This window comes from Pogoniulus pusillus, chromosome 14, assembly GCF_015220805.1.
Source record: "Pogoniulus pusillus isolate bPogPus1 chromosome 14, bPogPus1.pri, whole genome shotgun sequence".
NCBI classification, from domain to species: Eukaryota; Metazoa; Chordata; class Aves; order Piciformes; family Lybiidae; genus Pogoniulus; species Pogoniulus pusillus.
Window position 1 is genome coordinate 24,722,011 of NC_087277.1, and position 24,518 is coordinate 24,746,528.

The 24,518-nt window shown below is 48.0% G+C and overlaps 1 protein-coding gene and 1 long non-coding RNA gene across 3 annotated transcripts in view; both read left to right on the forward strand.

The window, feature by feature from the left end:
• LOC135181430 (uncharacterized) overlaps positions 1 to 20,402 on the forward strand; it is a 52,598-nt gene extending 32,196 nt beyond the window's left edge. Inside the window, exon 3 of the long non-coding RNA XR_010304876.1 lies at positions 15,613 to 20,402. This is a non-coding gene — a long non-coding RNA (uncharacterized LOC135181430). The remainder of the gene's footprint in view (positions 1 to 15,612) is intronic.
• A 106-nt stretch (positions 20,403 to 20,508) lies between these two features.
• On the forward strand, positions 20,509 to 24,100 carry HEY1 (hes related family bHLH transcription factor with YRPW motif 1). Of its 2 annotated transcripts, XM_064154620.1 has the most exons (5): positions 20,509 to 20,793; positions 20,917 to 20,992; positions 21,068 to 21,151; positions 21,288 to 21,369; positions 22,061 to 24,100. In XM_064154620.1, the coding sequence occupies exons 1-5, from the start codon at positions 20,597 to 20,599 to the stop codon at positions 22,642 to 22,644; spliced, it is 1,023 nt and encodes a 340-aa protein (XP_064010690.1). In that variant the 5' UTR covers positions 20,509 to 20,596; the 3' UTR covers positions 22,645 to 24,100. The 2 variants fall into 2 exon arrangements, with proteins under 2 accessions (XP_064010690.1, XP_064010691.1); XM_064154621.1 differs by lacking the exon at positions 20,917 to 20,992.
• Positions 24,101 to 24,518: the final 418 nt, after the last annotated feature.

Genomic DNA, 24,518 nt, shown 5'->3' on the forward strand with positions numbered 1-24,518 from the left:
CTTTCTCATGACCTTTATGAGAGGTAACCGTCAAAGGGGGTAGGAAGTCAGAGCCAGAGATGCATTTGAGTCTCAGACATTTTGGCAGGTTTTGGCCTTTGGGTAAGAAGGTGCTGATGCAGTGTGGCAAGGCAGGCGACACCATTTGTGTCAAGGCATACAGCACAAATAACTCACCTTTGAATTTCCAGTGCTGTCAGGACTGAATCAGTGTAAATGCACAAGTTCTGGCCATCAGGAGCTTTGTGTGGAGTGTTTAGCAACAGGTAACAACTGTTCCTCAAAGCAGAGCTCTTTCCAGAAGGGGATACTGGACAGAGAAGTGCTTCAGTTTATTTGAAGTTTGAAATGAATATGCTTTGTCAAAGTCACTGAAATATGATTTACTTTTGATGAGTTAGTTAGTGTATTCTACTGTTGCAGATGTTTGCTACATTAGGAACTTGCCAGCAGTTTTGAGAATTCAGTTTGAAGTGTGATGTGTCCTCCAAAGCTTACCCTGTTAAGTTCAGAGAAGGCCTACCAAATATCAATAAAAAGGATGATGTTGTCCTTCAGACAACTTGAATTTATCATGTCTTGCTGAGATTTTGGCTATTCATTACCTGGAACAGATAACTTTCCTCCTTCTTTACTGCCTGCTTGCAGTACGGTTTCTCATTCTCACAGCACGTTAAAGATCAGCAGTTATGTTTTGTGTTGGGGCTCCTCCAGTCTCCATGAGAGATCCAGCAGTTCATCTAGGAAACAACCCAGTACTGTGACTTCTCTGCAGGACTCTCCTATCTCTCATAGCCACTTGTCAGCTGAAATAAAACCTCTGTGTGAAATGCAGGGATTTGGCCACCTCAGCATACCCCTTTCTTCTTTTTTTGTGGTGTTTTATTTTTTATTAAGAAGATGAATTCCTGCTGGCTCCCAGTGCAAATCATTTTGGTCTTGGTTCACAATGGAGCAGGAAGGCATTCCACTGGAACAGCATTCAGGTTTGAAAGTGCTCCTGGTGCAGGAGAGGCTCAGGGGTTGCAGCCAAGCAGGGCAAAATCACACTTCCAGGAAAGTATGACTAACCCAATTTCCACATTGACTTAGCACATGGAATGCCCTGGTAAATACAGCACCCCAGAGGTCAGAGGGATGGGATGCTGGGTGTAGAGTGCAGTTAGTTTATGTCTGGGCAGCACAAATCAGGGGATTCAGCCCTTTGATGTCAGCTCTGTTATCAGCTCTGGCTCACTGGATGTGTGAGATTAGCCTGTGTGCATTATAAGGTTGCAGATCAGGATGTTGTTTCCTGGCAGGCAGAAAGAGATGCTGCAGAAATGGGGTGATGTGCCTGTCAGAGCTGGTGGGATGCTGAAGAAGGAAAGTGGGTCTTAGAGGGGTGAAAGGAAAAAGATCACCAATGAGGCAGCCTACTGAAGTGAACATCTGCAAATGTGCACTCCATGAGCCATTTGTCCCACCTTGGTCTCCAGACACCATCTACAGAGTAGCTGCAAGTATGGAACAGCTCCTTGACTGCTGGCAACAGCAGCAATGGCCTGTGCTCCTCAGCACTTCTTCCTCTAGAAATCATTCAGGATGCTGGTTGCACACAGAAGATAAAGGTTTCTCTTCTCCTGCCCCATGCCAACCAAACAAGTGGTGCTGTGAAGGCATGGGGACACCAGACTGTGAGCGATCTGAAAGAGAAGCTGTGTACTATTGCTCTTACCTACTGATCTGACTAGTGTCAGACAGCTACTCTTTTTCATCCCCTTTTCCTCCTAACAACCCATCTGATACTTCCTTCAAAGCCAGAGTTTCCTTGTGGGAGAGCTAATAATGAACTGCCTCAGTATTTTCAGGTAGACCTAAAGTAGTTTTCTGTATTATATACATATATATATATATATGGTGTATGCAGAATGCATAGCTGTGCAGTGTCTTGACAGTACTGCTCCTTGTTGCACCTGCTCAGAGTCTCCATAGAATCTCCACTGGTGATGAGCAAGGACATGTCTGCCATGTGCCACCAAGCACTCATGGGATCTCTGCTACAGTGACTGCAGTGTATAGCCTAGGAGATACCACATCACTGCCATGTACACTTCACTGTAGACTAAATTGGAAGAGGAAAGAATTACAGGACCATTGAAAGCACTGTAAGAAAAGCTTCCACTCTTGTGGATTTTGATTCCTCTCAAAGAGAAGATGCCAGGAATTTGTATCCAAAAGTGTTCATGTACACCTAAAAGGAACAGCAGCCTTGTTGTTTACCATGGCTGAAACCCACTAGAAACTGGAGAGTGGCCCACTGAAAATACCAGAAAAGAAGAAATCTTGTGTAATGGGTGAAGCAAAGGAAGTGCAGTCTAGTGATTAAGGCAGGCACAGGGCTGCCAGGAGGTCGTTCTGGCAACAGTTTTGTTCCTGGCTTTGCCACAGGCTTCCTGTGTGCCTGGGCAGGCGCTGAAGGGCCGGACAGCATGAGCACGGCTCGGCGCACACCAGGAGCAATGCCTGGGACTGTGGCCAGGGCCTTTGTGGGGCCAAGCCTTTGCTCTTGGAGCAGATCATCAGCTGCTCCCAGAGTCCAAGCCAAAGAATATGAGGCCATTGCATGGGCCAGTCTGGGCAGCAATCTGGGGAAGGGCCACCATAGGAAGGTTGGAAGGGAGACAGACATTATCTTGGTCGTGGCATTACTGCTTCTGTGCTGGCTGGCCAGCCCCACTGGGGCTTGTGCAGCTGGAGCAAAGCAGGGATTTGAGTTGTGACTTTCTGATCCCAAATCTTGGAGGCAGCAGAGCCGTGTGTGGCCTCTGCCTCTGCACTTGCAGTCTCTCTTAGTGCAGTCACAGCAGAGACTACTGGACTTGGAAGACTTTGTAAAGCTGCCTTCACTGAAGCACAGCTTCTCAGGGGAAAGGAGAAAATGGGCTTGGATGCAGAGGATCGCTTGTGGTCTAATCAGAGGTGCTTTGCCTTCTGCTCTCATCACTCTCATGCTGAGTTTCCCTTCCTTGGGCAGGAGGAGGGCAAGGGAGGGACATGGATTCAGCAACACTGGCTGCCCCTTTCATACCAGTTGCATATTAAAGGTGACTGCCCTGTCACCCCACAGGCATCTCACCAGGCTCAGATAACAAACTGAGGCCTGGCTGCACAGCAGATCTGTTGTGGGGATTATCTGCTCGTTTGAAGTGAAATTTAGCTGGTTCTAATCAGAATCCTGCCTGCATCAGGTTCGCATTAGCTGGTGCAGAGGCAGTCGTTTCGCACGCCGACATGGTAGCAATTAAGCGAGTCGCTACTGGTTCTTACCCCAGGGTACAACTTTGTTTTGTTCCTTGCAGATTAGCAGGGCTGTGCAAGTTTCCACAGAGTTTTCTTTCCTGTAGGCCCTGGCTATTTCATGTTGAGCCCTCTGGGACCCTTTATTAGACCACACAAACTGGTGATTACTTCCCAGAGAGGAGGAAAGTGAGCGGTCCAGACCTCTAGCACAGCCAGATAGAAAAAATGTTATGAATCTGAGCAAGGAAGGGGATGTCACTAAAGCAAAGAAGTCTTAAAACTGCACAAATGCAAGGGATGAAGTATTTTTGAATGGCAGAAACAAATGACAAATACTCATTTCATCATTATGCCTTTCTTTGCATGAGAGGTGAAAGTAAGGGAGAGCTCTTACTGGGTCCTCCTTCATCTCCTCCTTTAGCCCCTTGGCTTAATCAAAGCCACAAATCTCATCTCCTCTTCATGTAAGGCCCTCCTGAGGGACCCAGTTACAGCCTGGCTACCCTTCACATGAGCCCAGAGGGAGAGCTCATATTTATTTGAACACAGAGGCTGAAGGCCTGACAAGCAGGAAGGAGTCAAGCATGTCCCATCCTTGGAAGCAGCGCTTTGTAGGAAAGAAGTCCACACAGAAAAAGAGGTGAACTCTATGATTCTTCATGGATAATGGTTATGGATTTTAATGCCCTCCTCCACAGTTTTGCCAGCAGAGTTGGAGCTGATCACAGTGAACACACAAACACACAAAATCAATCACCTGGGCCAAAACAGCCCCTTGCCACTATGAGACCAAGTGCTTCTCACAAGGTGAAGTGCTCTCAGGTGGCTTTTCAGCATGTGGCAGTTTTTCATCTTGAGGACCACATGTCCCTGTGTGGGAGCTGTCTTTTCCCCAACAACTCTATGTCTGGTAGATGCTGCCATAGAAGGACTGCTGCACATTGCTTTCTAGAGATCCTTCCTACAACATTCTGAGGCAGTCATGCAGGCGAGTATACTATTCCAAACCCATTGTGTTTCCCTTGATGCTTGCATCAGTCAGGAACTGAAGCAAACTGAGGGACAAAATTCACATCTATTACCTCAAAAATGTAGACTTCCATATACAGAATTTCTTCCATCTTTTAGGCCAAACATTAAAACTACAGGAAGAAGAAAACCTGATAAAATAGCAATTTGCTGCTTGGCCAAAGGCAGTGGATGATCACATCGCCTCCGTGCTGTCTTATTCACATGCAGTAACTTCAGCTCATGAAGTCATTTTGTTACAGGCTGACATTTATTGACCCAAATATACAGTGAGTCACTTGCTATAAGAGAGGATGGACCCAAGCTAATTCTGTCATTGGATGACTTTGGCAACTGCTTTGTGGTATTTGAGTCCCTGAAAGGCTGTTTGAAGAGCATCATTGCCCACACACACACGCAGGGGTGGCCCCAGCGAGGAAGGAGCAGACAGAGGCAGGGAGGATGGTTTGAGTTCCCTCAGCTCTGATGTCTGTGTTTTGAAGATGTCTGCATTCTGCAACATAGAAATACAAGTAAGACATGAAGCAAGGAGGTGCTCATCTTGGATCTTCCAGCAATTGCCACAACAGCTGTTAAGTCTGTGGAGTGTATAAAGGCAAGCAGAAGTTGTCAGCAAGCAAAGATGATGGCAAATCCAGCTGTGAGCCATCACAGACAGTGAATGGCCTGCTGCAGAGACCTGATTCCTGTCACGTTTGTGGGCTCAGCAAGTGTCCCCACTGCTGTTTGTGCCTCCTGATGCAGCTGGCAGGTGTGAAGCAGCCCAGGGCCACGTATTCCTCCTTTGCTTGTATATACTCTTGGCAGGGGGTCTTTGGCACCACCTGGAAGAGGTGTCCACATCAAGGCTGAATTTACAGATTAGAGACCCAGTTCTGGCTCCACTAACATCAGTGTCATTTGGGGGGGGCTGAGCTCCAGGTCAGGAAGGTCTCAGCTCGTATGCCTGGCTAAGAATCTGCCCGTGGGTTTCTTATCTGAGAAAGTGTATTCTAGCTAACCTGCATGGAACCCATCCTGCTGCCATCACCAGTGTGGTGGCATGAATGAGGCCTCTGGGAAATGATCCCTAGTCCTTGGCAGACTTGTCCTGATGGTGGCTGGTTCTTCACAGCTGGGGCTATCTGTGAGTGCCTCCTGCACACCGTTACCCATGCTGGGGAGCACTCCTCCCCTTCCAGCTCCATGGGATCCTGCAGGCTGTTTGTCTGTCTCTGTAATTAACAGGATTATCTCTGATGTTATCAGGGTAGCAGCTATTTTTATATTCTTGTAGCACTTTAACTGGGAAAGTGTTGTGTGTTGCCTCAGGGAAAATGGGATGTGTGTGCATGTGCCAAGAAATTTCATGGATAACATAATGCTCATGGATTTTAATGCCTTTTTCCACAGTTCTGCCAGCAGAGTGAGAAGTGACACAGAGCATTTTCCATGTTTGTGCCCCCAAATCCAAACAGACTCTCTGTCTTCCTCTTGGCTTCAGTTTGGGATGCTGTGTTTCTTTGCAAAGACACAAGTGACAAAACTCTTAATAACCACAATTTGAATAGCTTCCTAAACCTACCCCATAACTGAGCAGGCCTGTTGTGTTTTGTAGAGCTTACAGAGTATTAAGACAAAATCAACTGACAGTTCAAAGGAGGCCGGGAACCTTGTTCCATATGTAACACCATTCCTGATGGCAGCCTCTGCTTCCTTTTCTTGCTGTTCCAAGAGGTCAACAGCCACTGTCTGCAGGGAGGATTTAGACAGGAGTTAAGAGTATTTCAGCAGTTCCTTTCAGCAGCTCCCATCTTTTATTGCTCCAAGGTAATCAATTTCTTTCCATATTTTTTCCCCACTGCATCAGAACTATTCATTTAAATTCTGTATATATATGTATGTATATGTGTGAGTGTGTGTGTGTATATATATATATATATATATATATATATATATATATATATATATACATTCTGGGTATATATATTCTGTGTATATATATATATATGTATATATTCTGGGTTGAGGCAATCTCAAGCACAAACACAGGCTGGGCTGGAGAGCAGCCCTGAAGAGAGTGGCTTGGGGGTGCTGGTGGATGAGAAGCTCAACATGAGCCAGCAGTGTACACTTGCAGCCCAGAAAGCCAACCAGAGCCTGGGCTGCAGCAGGAGAAGTGTGGCCAGCAGGTTGAGGGAGGTGATTTCCCCCTCTACTCCACTCTGGTGAGACCCCACCTGGAGTGCTGCATCCAGTTCTGGAGCCTCCATTACAAGAGGGATGTGAAAATGCTGGAGCATGTCCAGAGAAGGGCCATGAGGATGATCAGAGGGCTGCAGCAGCTCTGCTGTGAGGACAGACTGAAAGAGTTGAGGCTGTTCAGTCTGGCAAAGAGGAGGCTCTGAGGTGACTTTCTTGTATCTGAAGGGGGCCTACAAAAGAGCTGGGGAGGGATATTTTAGGCTATCAGGGAGTGACAGGACATGGGGGAATGGAGCAACGCTGGAGGGGAGGAGATTGAGACTGGATGTGAGGAGGAAGTTGTTCAGCATGAGAGTGGTGAGAGGCTGGAATGGGTTGCCCAGAGAGGTGGTTGAGGCCCTGTCTCTGGATGCATTTAAGGCCAGGCTGGATGAGGATGTGTCCAGCCTGATCTAGAGTAAGGTGTCCCTGCCCATGGCAAGGGGGTTGGAACTAGATGATCTTTGTGGTCCCTTCCAAGCCTGACTGATTCTGAGATTCTCTCTCTCTATGTATGTTTCCCATTAGCCAAAGCTCCCCCTCCTTAGTATTTATTAAAAAGTATGACAATGAAGATATTGACTTCCAGTTTTGAGCCCCAAGATTGATTCTCCTCCAGAGTAAATACTGGCCTTGGCTGTGCCACAGTCAATATTTACCTGGCATGAAATAAATCTTACTGACATCCAAAACCTGAAGTCAATATTGGTTTGCTGTAATCCAGCTGGTATAAAGTAATCAGTTCCCTTTATATTACCTGAAGGCTTTATGCAAATATTTTCAAGTTAGAGGTGGGCTCTACATTCCTGTAGTTGCAGATGTGGTACTGAAACCATCCCCCCACCATCTTCAGTCATCACAAACCTGAGAGCTCTCCAAGAGAGCATATGAAAGCTCTCCTATCTCAGAACCCATCTGCGAGTGACTGATTAACTATCTAATCTGTGTACCTACTCTGAGGCCCATTACTCCAATGCCTAAGAGTCTTGCAAATCCTTAAGAGAGGCAAAGTTTGCAAAGAGAGTTTACTAGTCCAGGAGATATAGCTGAGAAAGTCGATAAACTGGGCACACAAAGGGATCTAAAGATATTGACTCTTCCTAAAAAACCTGCATCACATTTATTTAGACCATCAGGTCCACGGCAACATTCCTTCCTCTTCAGACATGAGGAAACATCCCAGTACTCAAAGGAGGCTCTTTTAAAATGGATTTCTTTTAGCAGCCAAGTTTTGGCAACCATCTCACTTACCTGCCTAGCTGTCTGTCCATCTGTCAATCAGTCACTCTCTAGTCAATAGTGCTGAAGCCTGTTGGCCAACACCCATCACCTCTGACAAGTGGCAAATTGAAACTAATGAAAATCATAGAATCATAGAATCAACCAGGATGGAAGAGACCTCCAAGATCACCCAGTCCAACCTAGCACCCAGCCCTGTCCAGTCAACTAGACCATGGCACTAAGTGCTTCATCCAGTCTTTTCTTGAACACCTCCAGGGACAGCAACTCCATCATCTCCTTGGGAAGCCCATTCCAATGCCAATCACTCTCTCTGCCAACAACTTCCTCCTAACATCCAGCCTAGACCTTCCCCGGCTCAACTTGAAACTGTGTCTCCTTGTTCTGTTACTGGTTGCCTGGCAGAAGAGCCCAACCCCACCTGGCTACAGCCTCCCTTCAGGTAGTTGTAGACAGCAATGAGGTCTGCCCTGAGCCTCCTCTTCTGCAGGCTGCACACCCCCAGCTCCCTCAGCCTCTTATCATAGGGTTTGTGCTCCATGCCTCTCACCAGCTTTGTCACCCTTCTCTGGACACGTTCCAGTATCTCAACATCAAAACTGGTAAAGAAGAAGGACCTACATTAGTCTGCTGGCCATGACAGAGGAGTCAATCTGGATAGTCAGCATGCCCAAGCCTGCAGCACAGTCTTCCTCCTGCCCATCTGCCATCCTCTGGGTGCAGGCAGCAGCAGCATGGAGTGAACCAGCAGTTACAGGTACTGGACCAGTACCAGGATGGAAATGTGGTTTGATTAAAACCTGCTGAGGATGGAAAAGAAACATTTAAAATGCTTTTGTGTATAGCTAAGTATACTGTACCAGTGCACACACAGAGAGAAAGCTGAAATCCCTGTGCCTGAAGTGGTTAAAAAGGCAGAGATGTGGTGCTGAGGGACGTGGTTTAGCACCAGACTTAGAGAGTTAGAGAATTATTTGACCTGGTGATCTCAAAGGTCTTTTCTGTGATTTGATGATTCTATGATTTTATGAAGTGAGGTTACTCATGCTGTAACATGGCCAGAGAAGGGCCATGATGATGATCAGAGGGTGGGAGCACCTCTCCTATGAAGACAGACTGAGACAGTTAGGGCTGTTAAGTCTGGAGAACAGAAGGCTTCGACGACCACTTCCAGTATTTGAAGTGGGGGCTACAGAGAAGCTGGTGAGGGACTTCTTAGGATGGTGGATAGTGATAGAACTGGGGGAATGGAAGTGGGTAAATTCAGATTGGATGTTAGGAAGACATTCTTCACCATGAAGTTGTTGAGACACTGGAACAGGTTGCTCAGAGTGGTGGTGGAAGCCCCATCCTTGGAGGTCTTTAAGAGCAGGCTGAATGGGGCTCTGAGCAACCTGATTTAGTGTGAGGTGTCCCTGCTCACGGCATGGAGGTTGGAACTAGATGATCCCTCAGGTCACTTCCAGACGTGACAATTCTATGATTCTATTAATTTCTAGTTCCAAAAGAGGTGGGCATCTTTGCAGAGCATTTTGCAGTTAACTACAACCAAAGCATCCAGAAGGCTCTATTTGAGCTGTGCTGTTCCATTGCAGTGAATCTTGTAGACAACTGTGGCCGTGAACTCCAAGAGAAGCTCCCTCAGGCAGCTAAGGCAGTCTCAGATAGGCTTTGCATATCAGGGCAGGAATCATGAGCTGCTTTCCATATTCAGTGAGAAAACAGGAAAAAGAACAGAGAGCTTTTGAATGACTCACTGATGGGCTGGGGTTGTTTGGGGTTGGGCATTTTTTTGTTTTGGTCCATGCTGGAGCTTTGTAATTTCTAAATATAAATAATGAGTTGCAGGACCTAAAAGAAATGTTGACTAGGTTAAGTCCTGGTGAAGTTTTGTAATTGTTACAGTGCACAGAGTTTCTTTGCTGGATTATTTTTCCTGTGGTTCAGGTTACTTGTGCAAAGATGTTAGTGGTCCTTAAAAATCCTTGAAAAGGTATCTGAAGGCAGCACTCCCCACTCCCTGCAGTGAGAGTCTGCCTGATTCGGCATCTCTCTGGCAGGTCAGTGCCTGGAACAGTTTGTGACTTGTCTATTAAAAAGCAAAGAAAGAAATTGTCATCTTTAGAGCCAGCAGAGGACCACAGGTGCAGAAAGCTGCAGACTCTCTAAGTTCTACATTAGCACTAGTGCTACATTGGCTTTCCCCTCAGTAGTTCTGTAGTCATTCCCAGGGAGAGGGATGCTTCCTACTAGGAAAAGAAAGACCTGACAGGACACTGCTCAGAAACATTTCCTTGCCATGGCTGCCAAAGTTACAAACCTGGGGCCAGGTCAGGGGTTATTTAATGCATTAGTGAAGTTCACAAAGCACATGCAAACACCTTTCATACTTTCATAAGCTGCCTTCCTCACCTGCCACCTGTTTCCTGAGTAAAGCAGGCCATGGAGCAAGGGTGGACTCTGAAGGTCTTTGTCTCATTAAGCTTCTCCACATTCACACTGTGTGAACCTGACTCCAAGGCAGTCTGTGCTTTGTGACCCACTGGAGCACCAGAAGTGCCCACACATCTGCAGTGGGCTGGGTCACCAGGTACATGATCACATCTCTCCTGAAATTCTAGCTCCTTATCTCATCAAAAGCTAGACTGCAGATATTTTCCCAATTTACCTACCAAAGCAATTAGAGCTACTACGTGGATGTGAAGTGTTTGGAAATGGCAGAAGTGGTTATGAACAGAAAGTAGGATATGTATGATGGGATGAGGATGCCAGCTTTGAAGACTGGCACACTGAGTCTGTCAAACAGTCCCTTCCACAGCAGGAAAATGACCCAGCCTTGCTCTGGGCCACCTAGCCAGCCTCTACCTTCAGCCAATCAAAGTATTTTCCTCTACCCTGAGCCAAAGAGGGCAGCATGAGACAAGTCACCCAGAAAGTGGATCATATGAGGGGTCCTATGAGGAGCAGCTTAGGGAACTGCAGTTGTTTAGTCTAGAGGAAAGGAGGCCACAGAAAGGCCTTCTCAGTCTCTACAACTCCCTGAAAGGAGATTGGAGTGAAGTGGCTGTTGGTCTCTTCTCCCTAGTAACAAGTGATGAGAGGAAATGGCCTCAGGTTGTACCAGGAGAGGTTTAGGTTGAATATTAGAAGAAACTTCTTCACTGAAAGGGTTCTGAAATAAGCTTCCCAGATTGGATCTCCATCCCTGGAGCTGTTTCAGAAAGGCAGACATGGTGCTGAGGAACATGGTTTAGCACCAGCCTTGGTAGAGTTAGAGAATGGTTGGACTTGATGGTGAAGGACTTTTCCAACCAAAACAGTTTTATGATTCTGGAATTCTATAGGTGACAACATCCAAGTATGAATATCATTCTCAAAGAGATGCCCTTTAAAGCTGAGCTGACTCACAGGAGAGTGTTTCACTTTTTCCAAAAACTAGGACTTGTTTTCTCTGCAGGAAGGACAGGAAAACCCCAAACCAAATAGACTTAAGATACTTCAGTTCTTCCTGACCCAAGGAAAAACAAAATGAAAGTGTAGAAATATTGGGACTTCCCAGAGGAAGGAAGTGCAATTTTTTTGTCTAGCTGCAATCCCATAGTGCAGAGCAGACTGAGAGCCATTTCTTTGGCCTTTTCTTTGGACACTACCACAGCTGTGCTTGCACTGAGCTTGGCTATGATTATCAGCAACAAAACTCTGCTTTTATAACCTTCTGCCTGGTCAAAGAGAAGCAAATGCAGCCTTAGACCTTCTCATGTTTTCGGGTGAGCGCTTGGCACTCCTTGTTTGTTGAGAGTGAAAGGAGGTTGGAGTGAGGTGAGGACTGATCTCTTCTCCCTAGTAACAAGTCATAGGATGAGAGGAAAAGGCCTCCAATTGTGGCAGGGGAGGTTTAGGTTGTATGTAAGAAGAAATTTCTTCACTGAAGAGGTTCTCAAACACTGGAATAGGTTCTCCGGGGAGGTGGCTGAATCCTCATCCCTGGAGGATGTGGTGCTGAAGGACATGGTTTAGCACCAGCCTTGGTACAGTTAGAGAATAGTTGGACTCAATGATCTTAAAGGGTTTTTCCAACCAATTCTATGATTGTAATAGGTTAGGACCTGCCTCCTGAGCACCCCTGTGTCTTTGCTGAGGTTGACTGTGATGATAACACAGGCATTCAGCACCCAAGCCAGTTGCCCAAGGTTGAAATGGGAAGAGACTCAGACATGACTGTCACAGACTGCAGGTGCCCCTTCCCCTGCCTGGTGCAGCTGCAGCACTTCCCCTTGCTTACACGATCTCAGCCCCTCACTTTATCCTCAGTGTGTGAAACTGCAGAGCATGGAGGGTCACTCTACACCAGTGGGACAAGACCACAGCCACAGGACTTGCTGACTGAACGGGACAGCTTTCAGTCAAGGCTGCTGATGAGACACCAGGGTTTGGTGGGGCTCTGGCAGCTCTCACCAGAGGATCTCTAGACCAGTGCCTGTGTGGGCTGCACGCTGCCTGCATGATCTGAGGAGGCTGTAGTGTGCTCACTATTTGAAAGGCACCTGTGTGATAGTCATAGAATCATAGAATCAACCAAGTTGGAAGAGACCTCCAAGATCATCCAGTCCAACCTATCACTCAGCCCTATCCAGTCAACTAGACCATGGCACCAAGTGCCTCATCCAGTCTTTTCTTGAACACCTTCAGGGATGGTGCCTCCACCACCTCCCTGGGCAGCCCATTCCAATGTCAATCACTCTCTCTGGAAAGAACTTCTTCCTAACATCCAGTCTATACCTCCCCTGGAGCAACTTGAGACTGTGTCCCCTTGTTCTGTTTCTGATTGTCTGGGAGAAGAGAGCAATCCCCACCTGGCTACAGCCTCCCTTCAGGTAGTTGTAGACAGCAATGAGGTCTGCCTTGAGCCTCCTCTTCTCCAGGCTAAACGCCCCCAGCTCCCTCAGCCTCTCCTCATAGAGTTTGTGCTCCAGGCCCCTCACCAGCTTTGTTGCCCTTCTCTGGACATGTTCCAGCACCTCAACATCTCTCTTGAATTGAGGAGCCCAGAACTGGATACAGTACTCAAGGTGTGGCCTGACCAGTGTTGAGTGTAGGGGAAGAATAACCTCCTTTGTCCTACTGGCCACACTGTTCCTGATCCAGGCCAGGATGCCATTGGCTCTCTTGCCCACCTGGGCACACTGCTGGCTCATCTTCATCCTACTATCTACCATCACCCCCAGGTCCCTTTCTTCCTGGCTCCTCTCCAGCCACTATGTCCCCATCCTGTAGCGCTGCTTGGGGTTGATGTGGCCAAAGTGCAGAACCCTCCTGGTAGGAGGATTTAACTGCAGATATGAAAGCAAAAAAACCCACAACAACAAACCACACTTAAACTAAATCAAATATTGAGTTTAAAACTTGATCCCTGTGCAGGTACTTGGTCTTGCCATGTGAGTTGGCCCTGCTGTCTGACGCCTGCACTAATAACCAAATGCCATGAGTCAGGTAATTTTCTCTCTCTCTCGCTCTTACTTTGTTTTGCAAGCCATGGCATGAGCTAGCTTTAGCCCGGCCGTAAAAATCTGACTCACTTCCTAAGGGCAGGCTGGAAGAACCTGAGGATTTTTTAAAAACGTTGCTTTTGCCTTCTTAGCCACAACAGAAAGACAGTGGAGACTTCTGGAGGGAAAAAAAAATAAACCTGGTTTGTTGAACAGAGATGAGACGTTCTTTCCAGCCCAATTTCCCTTCACTTTGTGAGGTGCTGCTTTTCAGAAGGGAGAATCTGTGCCTTTCCCGCACCTAGCATTCGCCAGGCAGCACTCCTTTCTCTCTTCCCTGACTGGTTAAGCCAGGGGGAGGGAGAGGGTTGAAAGTAAAGCAAAGAATTGTTCAGATTGCCTAGATCCCTCCAGGAAGTGATCTTTCTGCATTTAGTCCAGACACACGCCTCCCAGCTAGCCAGCAGCTCCAACTAATTAGCACACGTGATGGGAATAGGAAACAAAGTCCCAAACAATAGGAGCGTGGGAACGCAGTGTAAACTGCAATTACATAGACACCCCCCACCCCCCTTCCTCCCCCCGCCCGCCCTTCTGCAAATAAATAAATAACTGAATGAAGGCACAAATAAATAAATAAAGCCGGGGATAAATCCCCGAGAGCTGCCAGCAGTGCAGCAGATGAGGGTGGGGGGCAGCGCAAGCCGTGCTGGGCAGGACGAGCTGGTCCACGTCTGCAGGACCAGCAAGAGCCAGCTATTATTTTCATTCCAGCCTTCCAAGTATATTGAGGCTGCTTCGTTCCCTTTTGTTCAGCGCTGGGGCACAACAGAAAAATGTGTTTGGGGAATTTCAGCACTTGCCAGGTCATGAGGGGAGGTCACTCCACTTTTGTTGGGAGAGAGGCAGAAGAAGAAAGAGGGCAATCAAATATCCTCCTTGAGACAGCTTACAAGCACATGTCTCATGCTGTCAGGGGGCTGGGCTCCCGTGTGACACTTCCAGCTTCTTGTCTTCCTGCCAAGCCGAATATGTTTGGTATATGTTATGTATGTGAGAAGTAGTCACTGTTCCCTGGCTGACCACAGCTTGTAGGCAGATTATAGCAGAGCCATTGTGAGGGATTAAGCACATTTGCTGTGGTTTCAGCACCGAGAGCACTGCTTCAGAGCACTGCCGTTAACACCGACCATAGAGAGCTCCTCACCACAGCAGGGCAGTGCTTGGGCACCTGCACACCCAGAGGCATGTCCTGGTGACTGTTTTTTTGTGACAGGTAAACACGAGAGGCGTTATTGTAGCTGCAGCAGGATGAATCAAAAGGGAGGCCTGGCTATGCATGGGAAGTCACTGCTGTAGCTGACCAGGTTTGCTGCTCTGTTTAGCTCCTCTTTCCCTGTATCTGAGATGATCTGGAATAAATCTTTCAGATGGAAGCTATTCTGGAAGAAAACAGTTTCTCTCGGAATAAATTACCTTCTTTCAAAGAAGATGAAATGAAGGTCACTCTGAGAGCAGTGGATCCACGCGAGGTATTGGCTTTGCAGTGCTATACTAGTCAGCTCTGCAGGGTTCACAAGTTTTGACCTTTCTGAAACCCAGTTTTTAAGTACTGGAACAGGGCTGAAATAAGCATCCCAAAGGATAATATCCCCAGTGTCAGCACAGGCCGTTGCTGTTTTGCTACTATGTTTTTGTGGCACTTCAAAATTGGCTTGAATCTCAAATTTACCTGCTTTATGACCCCTCTATCTGCAGTAAAAAATTCCCAGGCTGGATGCTGATGCACATGAAGCTTATTTAGGAAATAAAAGTTGCCCTGACAAAAATTAGGTTCAGTGCAAATCAAACCAGACTTTCCTACACTGTGCCACCCCAAATCAGCCCCCGTTTGCATGTTAGCTAGTGTCACGTCCCCTGTGGGGTTTTGGCATGCAGGACAGCCTGTGCTTTGGGAATGAAAGAAGGTTCAGTGTCTAAACTGCTCTGGTAAAATCAGAGTGGCACTTCTCTGCTCTTGTTTATTTTTATCCTGCTATTCCATAACGTAATGGAAGTAACAAATGACGATGATTTGATTTTGACATCCCCTAATGTCCAGATGCTCTCTGTATGCATAGAATAAGGTTTCACATTTGAAGCAGTCAAGCTTAGTCTTTATTTTATCTAAAGTAGGCAAATCAGGTTACTTGGTCAGGATATCCATGATGAAACCTCAGCCTAAGTCCTGACTGCCTTGTGGCAATTAGAAATCCTTGGCACTTTCTCACTCTCACTGCACATGCTAAACTTACCCTCACAGTTCATTACTGTCTGGCTGGGAGGGTATCTTATGCAGTGGTTGTCTCCCCAGGTCTAAATTCTGCTCAGATGGCTGACTGCTGTGAGACAGAAGGTGCCTTGTAAATGCTGTGGCTGAAGGGTGAGGTGAATACAAGTTTTCATCTGAGAGAAAATAAAAGAAACACTACTCCAGGAGTCAGTGCTCACCATGTCAGGTAGGCAATAGCTGCTGTTTTGATTTAATTGCCTGTGTGATGGTCAGCAAAGCTTTTAATAGCTGGTACCTTCAAAAGCAATGAAGTACTACTTTGATTTGCTTTATTTCAAACTGTGCTTACCAGCAGCCACAGGGCGCGCTCAACTTTCATCTTTGCTTTTGCACAATGAAATTTACCTCTTGGAAACTTGTTAGGAAAAAAAATATTGTTTCCATCTGCCAAAAAGTCAGGTTTTCCCCATGAAAGAGCACACTTCACTAACAGTGTGCATGGTGGAACAGAAGATGTGTGAGTTTTCTCTCCTGTGCTTCCTAGCAAGAACAAACAGCACACGTTTTTTCTCAAAGCTGCATCTTATTGGCAAAGGAAACTCAAAGTAGGTTTCAGACTGTAAACTCTTTGGAGCAGGCACTTCCATACATCACTGTTAACACCCATGGTGTGAACACTGCTCTTTCAACACTGAAAAGCTGCACAGGAAAAATGGATAAGACATCCTGGTCCTGGATGGACTGCAAGGATTTTGACAGCAGGAAACCAGAGCAGGTTTCTGTGTGATTATTCCTCAGCTCAGTGATGAGTGAAGTACTTCTGAACAAAAGGAAAACATCTTGGCAAACTACAGAAGGCTTGATTGGAATAGGTCAGCAAAAAGAGAACTATAGTTTTACTCTGTGATTTGCACTGCAAACTCTAATGTGAGACCAAGCAATGAACACAGGGGTAAAGAAACTGCCCAGCTACAGTGAAATTGTCACCTTGGTGGGATGGTGTTTGTAGGTGACCCTTCTAGCATTTGGCAGTGCTGCTGGTTGTCCTGCCAGTAACATGCTACTGAATTTCATGTGACTTTCCACACAAGGTGCAGTCTTACAGGCATGGACAGGCATCTGCTTTTCCTGTGATTAAGAGCAAAGGTGGGTGCAAATCAAACCAGAGTTTCCTACATTATGCCACCCCAAATTGGCCCCCTTTTGCATCTGTTAGCTAACACGACCTAGTGTCATCTCCCCTGTGGGGTCTTGGCATGCAGGACAGCCTGTGCTTTGGGAATGGAAGAAGAGGTGTCCAGTGCAAGAAGCTTTTGGCTGTAAGAGACTGGGCTTAGAGTAGATCCTGCATAAAAAGGGCTGAATTGATTGGAAATGAAAGCAGGTGATAAAATATCTGGTCTGCCTGTGTCCCACTCAGTCAGAAGGTGCAGTGAACCTGAGGTAGCTGTGCCTCTCAGCACCCTGAGTGTATGTTTACCACAGATTAGCATTCTACACATTTATAGCCCAGGCCAGGTTTTGGAGATGAGCTGAAAACTAATCAGGTAAATGCAGAGACTACCTGCATTGTTAGGAGTCATGCAGGAGAGAAACCTGTCTGCACTGCTGCTGTTAATATGCTGGCAGTGCTATTGCTGCTTATTTATAGCTAAAGACTACTTCCAAAACATGGGAGCTGAAACCTGTGTTGCAGAAGTTGCAGCTGAGACATTCCACTTACAGTAAGGACTTTGAAGTAAAAATTATCCCCATCCTTGGCCAGCTTGAAAAAGAAATATCGTGATGACCTGGACATAACTAGAGATGCACAAGAGTGTGAATGTGTAACATTTATGCCCTTCTACAGTGGCTGGTCAAGCACAAAGGTGCACAGCATCTGCGTGGCAGAACCTGGGGCCATTGTGCTTAGAGTGCTCAAGCCTAACTTCTGAGCTGGGTATCTGGACCTGAGAGATGTGCAGACTTGAATTTCAGCACTCATCTCCTGAGAAAACACATTTACACTGCTAGAACTTGCATTTACATGCAAGAAGTCTAAAAATCTCTCCTGTCCCTCCTGTCACTTCTCAGGTGCTCCCATCCAATCTGCGACAGTTTTAAACTGTCAGTGGCATAAAAAATCGCCACATTCAGCCCAAAGTCAGTGAAAAACAATACCAGGCTCGGAACAGCAACTTCTTGCTTGCAGAGCTGATGTTGCAGCTTAATATATGTGGAGCGGAGGAGAGGAGCATCAGCGTTTTCGCCTGGCTGCGAGTGCCAGAGCCACCAGTTGAATTGGGCACAGTAACCATAGCAACGGCAAGTTTCCGGGACTGGGAGTGACAGGTTGACAGGATTACTCTTCAAAGCTCTTGCTCCCTTGGGAGAGAAGACCTAAAGGAAGGCGATGGGAGTTAATTTAGTGCTCACACTAGAGCAAGGGTCAGCAGTGGCAGGTCCGCTCTGGAGGAAAGCCCGCAGCAACAATAAACAACTCCCTTTCAATGGGACTCTGCCTAGCACTGAAATCACTATAGGAGGCATTCCACAAAGAAAAGGAGATTGGAGCACACAAAAAGGGACACCACTCCCTTCTAAGGGACAGTCATGACCAGTGGTTCCCGCAAGTCTCAAAGCTGAATCGCTGCTTAGCTGTGATGACTTTGCTCTGTCCTGCCACTCCCACTTCCAGTGCTGGGGTGGCCAGATGTGGCTGTGGAGCTCAAATGTGGAAACACTAAGTTGTGCCATACCTGGAAGTGATGGAGAAGTGACGAGGAAGCAGGCAGGTGTGTAGGCTAGGAAGGGGTGTGGAACATAAGGTGTAAATGGTGAGGTGACTGAGGTGTGGGCATGGCTGTAGTAAGGTGGGCTTGTAGAAGACAAGAGGGTGCTTGCAGGGAAGAGGGAGGCAGCATGGTGGTGTAGGGGACAGGAGAGAAGGCTGTCAGCTCCTAATGTTCATTGTCTCATTGCAGTGAAGGTATCAGTGGGGGTTGAAATTAAGCGTTTTTAAGAAGTGCATTCTTGTGCACAGTCGCTTTAGTCCCCTTGGACTTCGGCAAGCAAAGGGCTGCTTTCCGTCTGCCCCTTTGGAAGAAGAGGTGTATGACAGCTCTGTCTCCACGTGTTGCCAACTTATGGCCAATGAAACTTCCCTTCAAGCCGTGGTTAACAGACCAATGCTGAAAATCCAGCCCTGCTCAGTACCAAAAGACTATGTGTGATTTCAAGCTGATTTTCTGTCTGTGCCTACTAATGATGGATGGGAAGACTGAAACCACACATACTCAAACATCTCTTGTCTCCCCGTGGCAACTGATAGCCAACTACAGTTGCCTGCACTGAGGCCCAGCTACACTCTGTCTGCTTGTAAATCACTCAGAGAAGTCAGTGCCTACAAGCTCCAAAAGCATGGAGAGGGAAGGTAGCCCCAGGATCTGACTGCAGAGAAGCTCTCTACACACATGCAATGAACTTCTTTTGCAACTTTTGGGTTTGGTTTGGTTTGGTTTTCCCCTCCCCCACTACGGGAAGAAGACATACACATGCCTGCACGGGAGTCTGTGTAGTCTGAAGGCCAAAAAGGCATCAGTGTCACTGTGTGTTCCACTGACCTGGCTTTTGGTCCTGTAAAATAAGTGGTGCAGGCAGAGATGTTTCACAGCACAGAGAGAATGGCAAGGAGAATGTAGTAGAAGTGCTGACACGGGATTAATTATAGCGCTGCAGAAAGGGTGGACTTACAAAAAATGTAATGTGGGAACAAAGTATTTCCACTGCCTTTTGTTAGCTACTTAGAGGCGGATGCAGTACTGCTTCTATCTCAACTGCAGCTCTTTGCTACATTTGGGCTGATCTTTGCTTTCCCTTCCCAACAAAGGGTTTGAAAAACTATAGGCAACTCCTTGAAATCTGGAGCAGCTCTGTGCCAGCAACTTTTGCCCAATCAAATGAGAGGCTGAAGGCACCGATTCCAGGGGCTTGAAATGGGGAAACTTGGGCCCATTTGTTCTTCGCTGTAACACCATGCACATCTTGGTTATCCCCCAGCTCCTCTGACTCCAAAATGCAAACAAATCAACTCAGAAAAGGAGCCTTAGTTAAAAGGCTTCATGTAAATGAAAATTTAATTACTATGAAACCACCTCAAAGAGTATACCTTCATTTCACCTGCCCCACTTTGCCAGCACCTCAGCCTGAGAAAGCTGGCAGGAGGAGAGGACTTGTGCTGGGAAAATGGCACTTTGGGGATCAGGGAAGCCAGGCTCAGAGCCCTAAGCAGCAAGGGGTCACTGTGAGCATTCCAGCCACAACGCCGAGCACAGAGAGACCTTTCCTCCTTGCCAGCAACTGCACAGCAAAGCCTTTTTCAGTGTCATAAAATCTGTTCTGCTTCTCTGCACCTCCAAGATACAGGGGCAGGAGGCGAGGGAAGGATTCAGCTGGCAGAGGGAAGGCAACAGAAGGAGTCTGGCTGGCAAGGGGGTGACAGGGAAAAGGATTCTGGCTGGCAGAGGGGTGACAGTAGAAGGACTCTGGTGGCAGATTTGCCGTTTAGAAAAGCGCAGTCAGAACGCCGCCTTGGTTTCCTCCGCGCTGCCGGCAAAGCCAAGTCCCCTCCGTTTCAGGCCGCGCAGCATTCGGCTTTTAGCCTCCCATCCAGCTCCTGTTTCCGAAAGGGCGCAACTGCTCCCTCTCAGCTTCCCCTTCTGCCCCCGCATCACGCCCAGGGCCCCGTCTAAGCGCTCCGGAGCCGCCACCAGGGCAGGCAGAGGCCCTTCGCCTCCACCAGCCCTCCGGCTCGGGGCCGTGCCGTGCCGTGCCGCGCCGGCCCCCCCGCGCCGCTTTCCCACGGCCCCCGCCGCCCGCCGGGGAGGCGGGGCCCAGCCCCCGGCCAGCGGCCATTGGCTGAGGCTGGGGCGCCGGCGGCCAATGGGGGCGGCGGGGGCGCGTGTGGCGGTGCCGGGCGGCGGCGGCGGCGGCGGTGTGCTGCCTTTGGCTCGGCTCGGGCGGGCTGGGCTCGGCGCGGCGCGGCGCGGCTGTCTGTCCGTGCCCGCCGGTTCTCGGGAGGAGTGCCATGGGAGAGACGGGTGCCGGGCGAGGCGCGGGGCGCGCACTGGGCACTCTCCTTCCGCGGTCCGTTCGCCGCCTCCCTACCGGCCGTCCGCGCTCCGCCACTGCCGTCAAGCGGACGCACCCCGAGTACAGCTCGTCGGACAGCGAGGAGCTAGACGAGGCCGTCGAGGTGGAGAAGGAGAGCGCGGACGAGAATGGGTGAGCACAGCGGGAGTGGGAGCCGTGAGGCGGCCCGGTGACCCTTCCCTCAGCCTCGCGGAGCCCAGATACCTCCCTGTCCCCCGAACCCCGTGGTGACCGCTGTCCCGCTGCTCCCCCCAGGGCGCTCAGCTCGGCCGCGGGCTCCATGTCTCCCTCCACCACCTCGCAGATTCTGGCCAGGAAGAGGCGCCGAGGGGTGAGTGTCTGCCAGGCGGCTGCGGGTCCCCTCAGCCCCGACCCGCCCGCTCCTGACCCCTGTTTTCTGTTCTAGATCATCGAGAAACGCCGTCGCGATCGCATCAACAACAGCCTGTCCGAGCTGAGGAGGCTGGTGCCCAGCGCCTTCGAGAAGCAGGTTAGCGCCTGGGGACGCACCACCTCTCCACCCCTCAAATCCTCCCTGCCTTCCTCCTCTGTTCCCGAGCAAAGCTTGCCCCCTCTGCCTTCTCTGTCTCTGCCTAAAGGGTTTCCTGCTTCCCGTCCTCTCCTAGGGATCAGCCAAGCTGGAAAAAGCTGAGATTCTGCAGATGACTGTCGATCATCTGAAAATGCTGCATACAGCAGGAGGGAAAGGTAAAGTTTTGTGTCTGGTAGCAGCTTGCATTCCCTGGTGTTTGTGGTGGAGTGTGTTGTGGGGGTGCTTGGAGGGAGTGAGTGGGAATCCCGTGTTCTGTTAGGAACTGGGGGTTTGTGGCGTCGCCAACACTGAAACATTTTAGTGTTGTAAGGGGACAGTGATTACAAATGCCTGTGATAACGTGGAAAACACAAAGTTTATGTTGTTGTCAAATGTTTGTCTCTTTAACTCTCTGAACATTTGAGAAGAAGCTAGGAGAAAGCCAGCAACCATATGAAATAAGTAGTGACAAGAATTAGCCACAGTGGTGAAATTCACTTTGAGGAGAACAGTAGGTTGCCTGCAGGAGTCCCCTCTGATAAGTCACTGTGTGTTGTTACTGTGCTGTGGTTCTGCTTGCACCGAGAAATGTGAAAAGACAAAAGGATTTTGCTCCAGTGCCAGCATGCAGTTTCAGGTTAAAAATGGAAGTTTGCAACTGGTCTTGGGACTTGCAGCATCACAGCACAGATACAAAAGAAGAGCTTGTTAGACAGAAAAAGAGAGGAGGTTGGCAGCTAATCTTGGTTGGGAGTACTAACCACATCCAAATGAGATATGCTTATAGGGGAGGGTGGGGAGGCTGCATGTAGACAATGACTAGAAAACAGCCCGGTAGGACTCCACTGTTTGTTCTTTTTCTCGTAGGTTACTTTGATGCTCACGCTTTGGCTATGGATTACCGGAGTCTGGGCTTTCGAGAGTGCCTGGCTGAGGTGGCTCGATACCTGAGCATCATCGAGGGGCTGGATGCCTCTGACCCTCTGCGCGTTCGGCTTGTCTCTCACCTCAATAACTACGCCTCTCAGCGGGAAGCGGCAAGTAGCGCGCACACTGGTATTGGACACATTCCCTGGGGCAGTGCCTTTGGACATCACCCTCATATATCTCACCCCCTGCTGCTGGCTCAAAATGGGCACGGTAACACCAGTACTACAGCATCTCCCACAGAACCGCATCACCAGACCAGAATTGCCGCCCCACATGCTGAAACTTCCTCACTCAGAGTGCCCCCAAATGGCAGCGTTGGACCAGTGCTCCCCGTGGTCACATCTACTACCAAACTGTCTCCTCCTCTTCTTTCCTCCATGGCATCCCTGTCTGCGTTCCCCTTTTCATTTGGCTCCTTCCACCTCCTCTCCCCCAATGTGCTGAGCCCGTCAGCACCAACACAGTCGGCAAGCCTTAGCAAACCCTACAGACCCTGGGGGACTGAGATTGGAGCCTTCTAAGAACTAACTCTTTAGTGAGGGTGGGGAAACCTACAAACCTAGCTGAGCTGGGTTCTGCCACGCTTAAAGTTGAAGTTCTTAATGACTGGGACAAAGGTACAGCTTCATCTTAAGTTTGTCTAAAAACTATCTCTTGGGATTTTTTCTTTCTGTTTTCTACATTTTTGTATTAGGTTTGGGTTTTTTTTTAATAGCTGTTGGAGTTGTTAATAAAATGCTAATAGTGGTTGTTAACTCTTGTGTTAGGTCTGTGCTGAGCATTGAAATCACTTCTGTAATGGTTTATTGCAAGTGGTTTTTTTTTCCTGAGCATGACAGACCACCTTTTTTTGAGGCCAGGTCACCTGTTCTTGTTAGCAACAGCCAAGTTTAGTTACTAGATTTTCCAAGACCACTCTTCTCAGCATTAACAGGCAGTGGATTTTGTTAGTATTTTACACCAAGATGTTCTGGAAGGAGTTACTCTTTTTGTAAACTACTTTGGAGGCTGAAGAAAGCATCGACAAATCAGCTGGAACAGCCTGACCAGCTTTATCTAAGAGCCCAACTTCTGTTTCTTCTGCAGTGGTTTAGTAGATTGGATGGTCATCTTCTGGTCCTGAGCGGACATCTGACATCTCAGAACTGCTAGACTATCTGTTCCAAAAGGAACAGTATGTGCTTTAGAGCAAACTTGAGAGTGGGGAGGTTGCAAGAGTGAAATTAGATACTAGAGTGGTGGTGAGTTCAGTTGCAGGGGAAGTGAAAAACACAGTTGTCACCTCAGTAGGCTTTCTGCAGGAGATGACCGTAAGAAACAGTCTCAAGTTGCACCAGGGGAAATTTAGATTGGACATGAGAAGAAACTTCTTCACTGAAAGGGTTTTCAACCACTGGAATAGGATCCCCAGGGAGGTGGTTGAATCCATACCTGGAGGTGTTTCAGAGAAGCAGAGGTGTGGTGCTAAGGGACATGGTTTAGCACCAACCTTAGTAGAGTTATGGAGTGGTTGGACTTGACGATCTTAAAGGTCTTTTTCAAGCAAACCAATTTATCCTGTTTCATAGGGCCAGATCTGCTTTGAGTCACAGTGGAGTAATTGTTCTGTTGCCCTGTGTTCTTGACTAACTGGGGTCAGACTCTTTGCCTCTGCAAGCTCCAGGTTTGCACCTGAAAGGGCTGATGCTGGTATTTAGTGAATGGAATGGTACAGTGGGAACCTGTTAGGTGGCCAGTTGCTGCTGAACAGTTACATCAGAACCAGTTGATTTTTCTGTTGTGTTTTACCCTTGGGTGCAGTTCAGTACTACCCCTCACTTTGGGAGGGCTCTGCTGCGCTCTCCCTGTGTGCACATGTGTATTTTAGTTGGCTTCATGAGAATCTGAACCTGAGTAGGTTTATCTTGTGAGTTCCACGGGATGGGGTCTGACTGCTCTTGTATTTGTGTGATGGCTAAATAAAGGAGAAAGAACAAAGCGGTTTAAATGCTGATATTTACCAGTGGAGAGTTCTGTGCCTTGTGGGTGTCATGGGAGGTGGTGAGTAGTTGTTGCTTAGTCCTGCTGTAGGCATTTGTATTTACTTTTGTCCTCTGGTATTACGGATTACTTGAGTACATGAAGAGCTGCAGTGCCTCAGAGTAACAGCTGAGGGAAGGAAAATGTGGGATTCATTTTGTGTGTCACTTTTACTTGCCTGACAGTGAAAACACCAGAAGTACCTCTAAAGAAGATGTTAAAGCTGTGCTGCACTTGAATGTTACTGAATTGTATTCCAAAAAGTGCAACACAAAGTCCTTTCCTGACTAACTCATGAAGTCTTTATCTGTCCTGTATGTCTGTAACAAAGTGGGTACCTCGTAGTCTGGTTTACCTCGTGCTCATGAGTGCAGAA

Bases quoted from the DNA above. Each gene is read 5' to 3' on its own strand.
- HEY1 (XM_064154620.1), top strand. From the start codon at position 20,597: ATGGGAGAGACGGGTGCCGGGCGAGGCGCGGGGCGCGCACTGGGCACT. The intron at 20,993-21,067 runs GTGAGTGTCTGC...TTTCTGTTCTAG, and splicing joins CCAGGAAGAGGCGCCGAGGG to ATCATCGAGAAACGCCGTCG. The intron at 21,370-22,060 runs GTAAAGTTTTGT...TTTTTCTCGTAG, and splicing joins GCATACAGCAGGAGGGAAAG to GTTACTTTGATGCTCACGCT.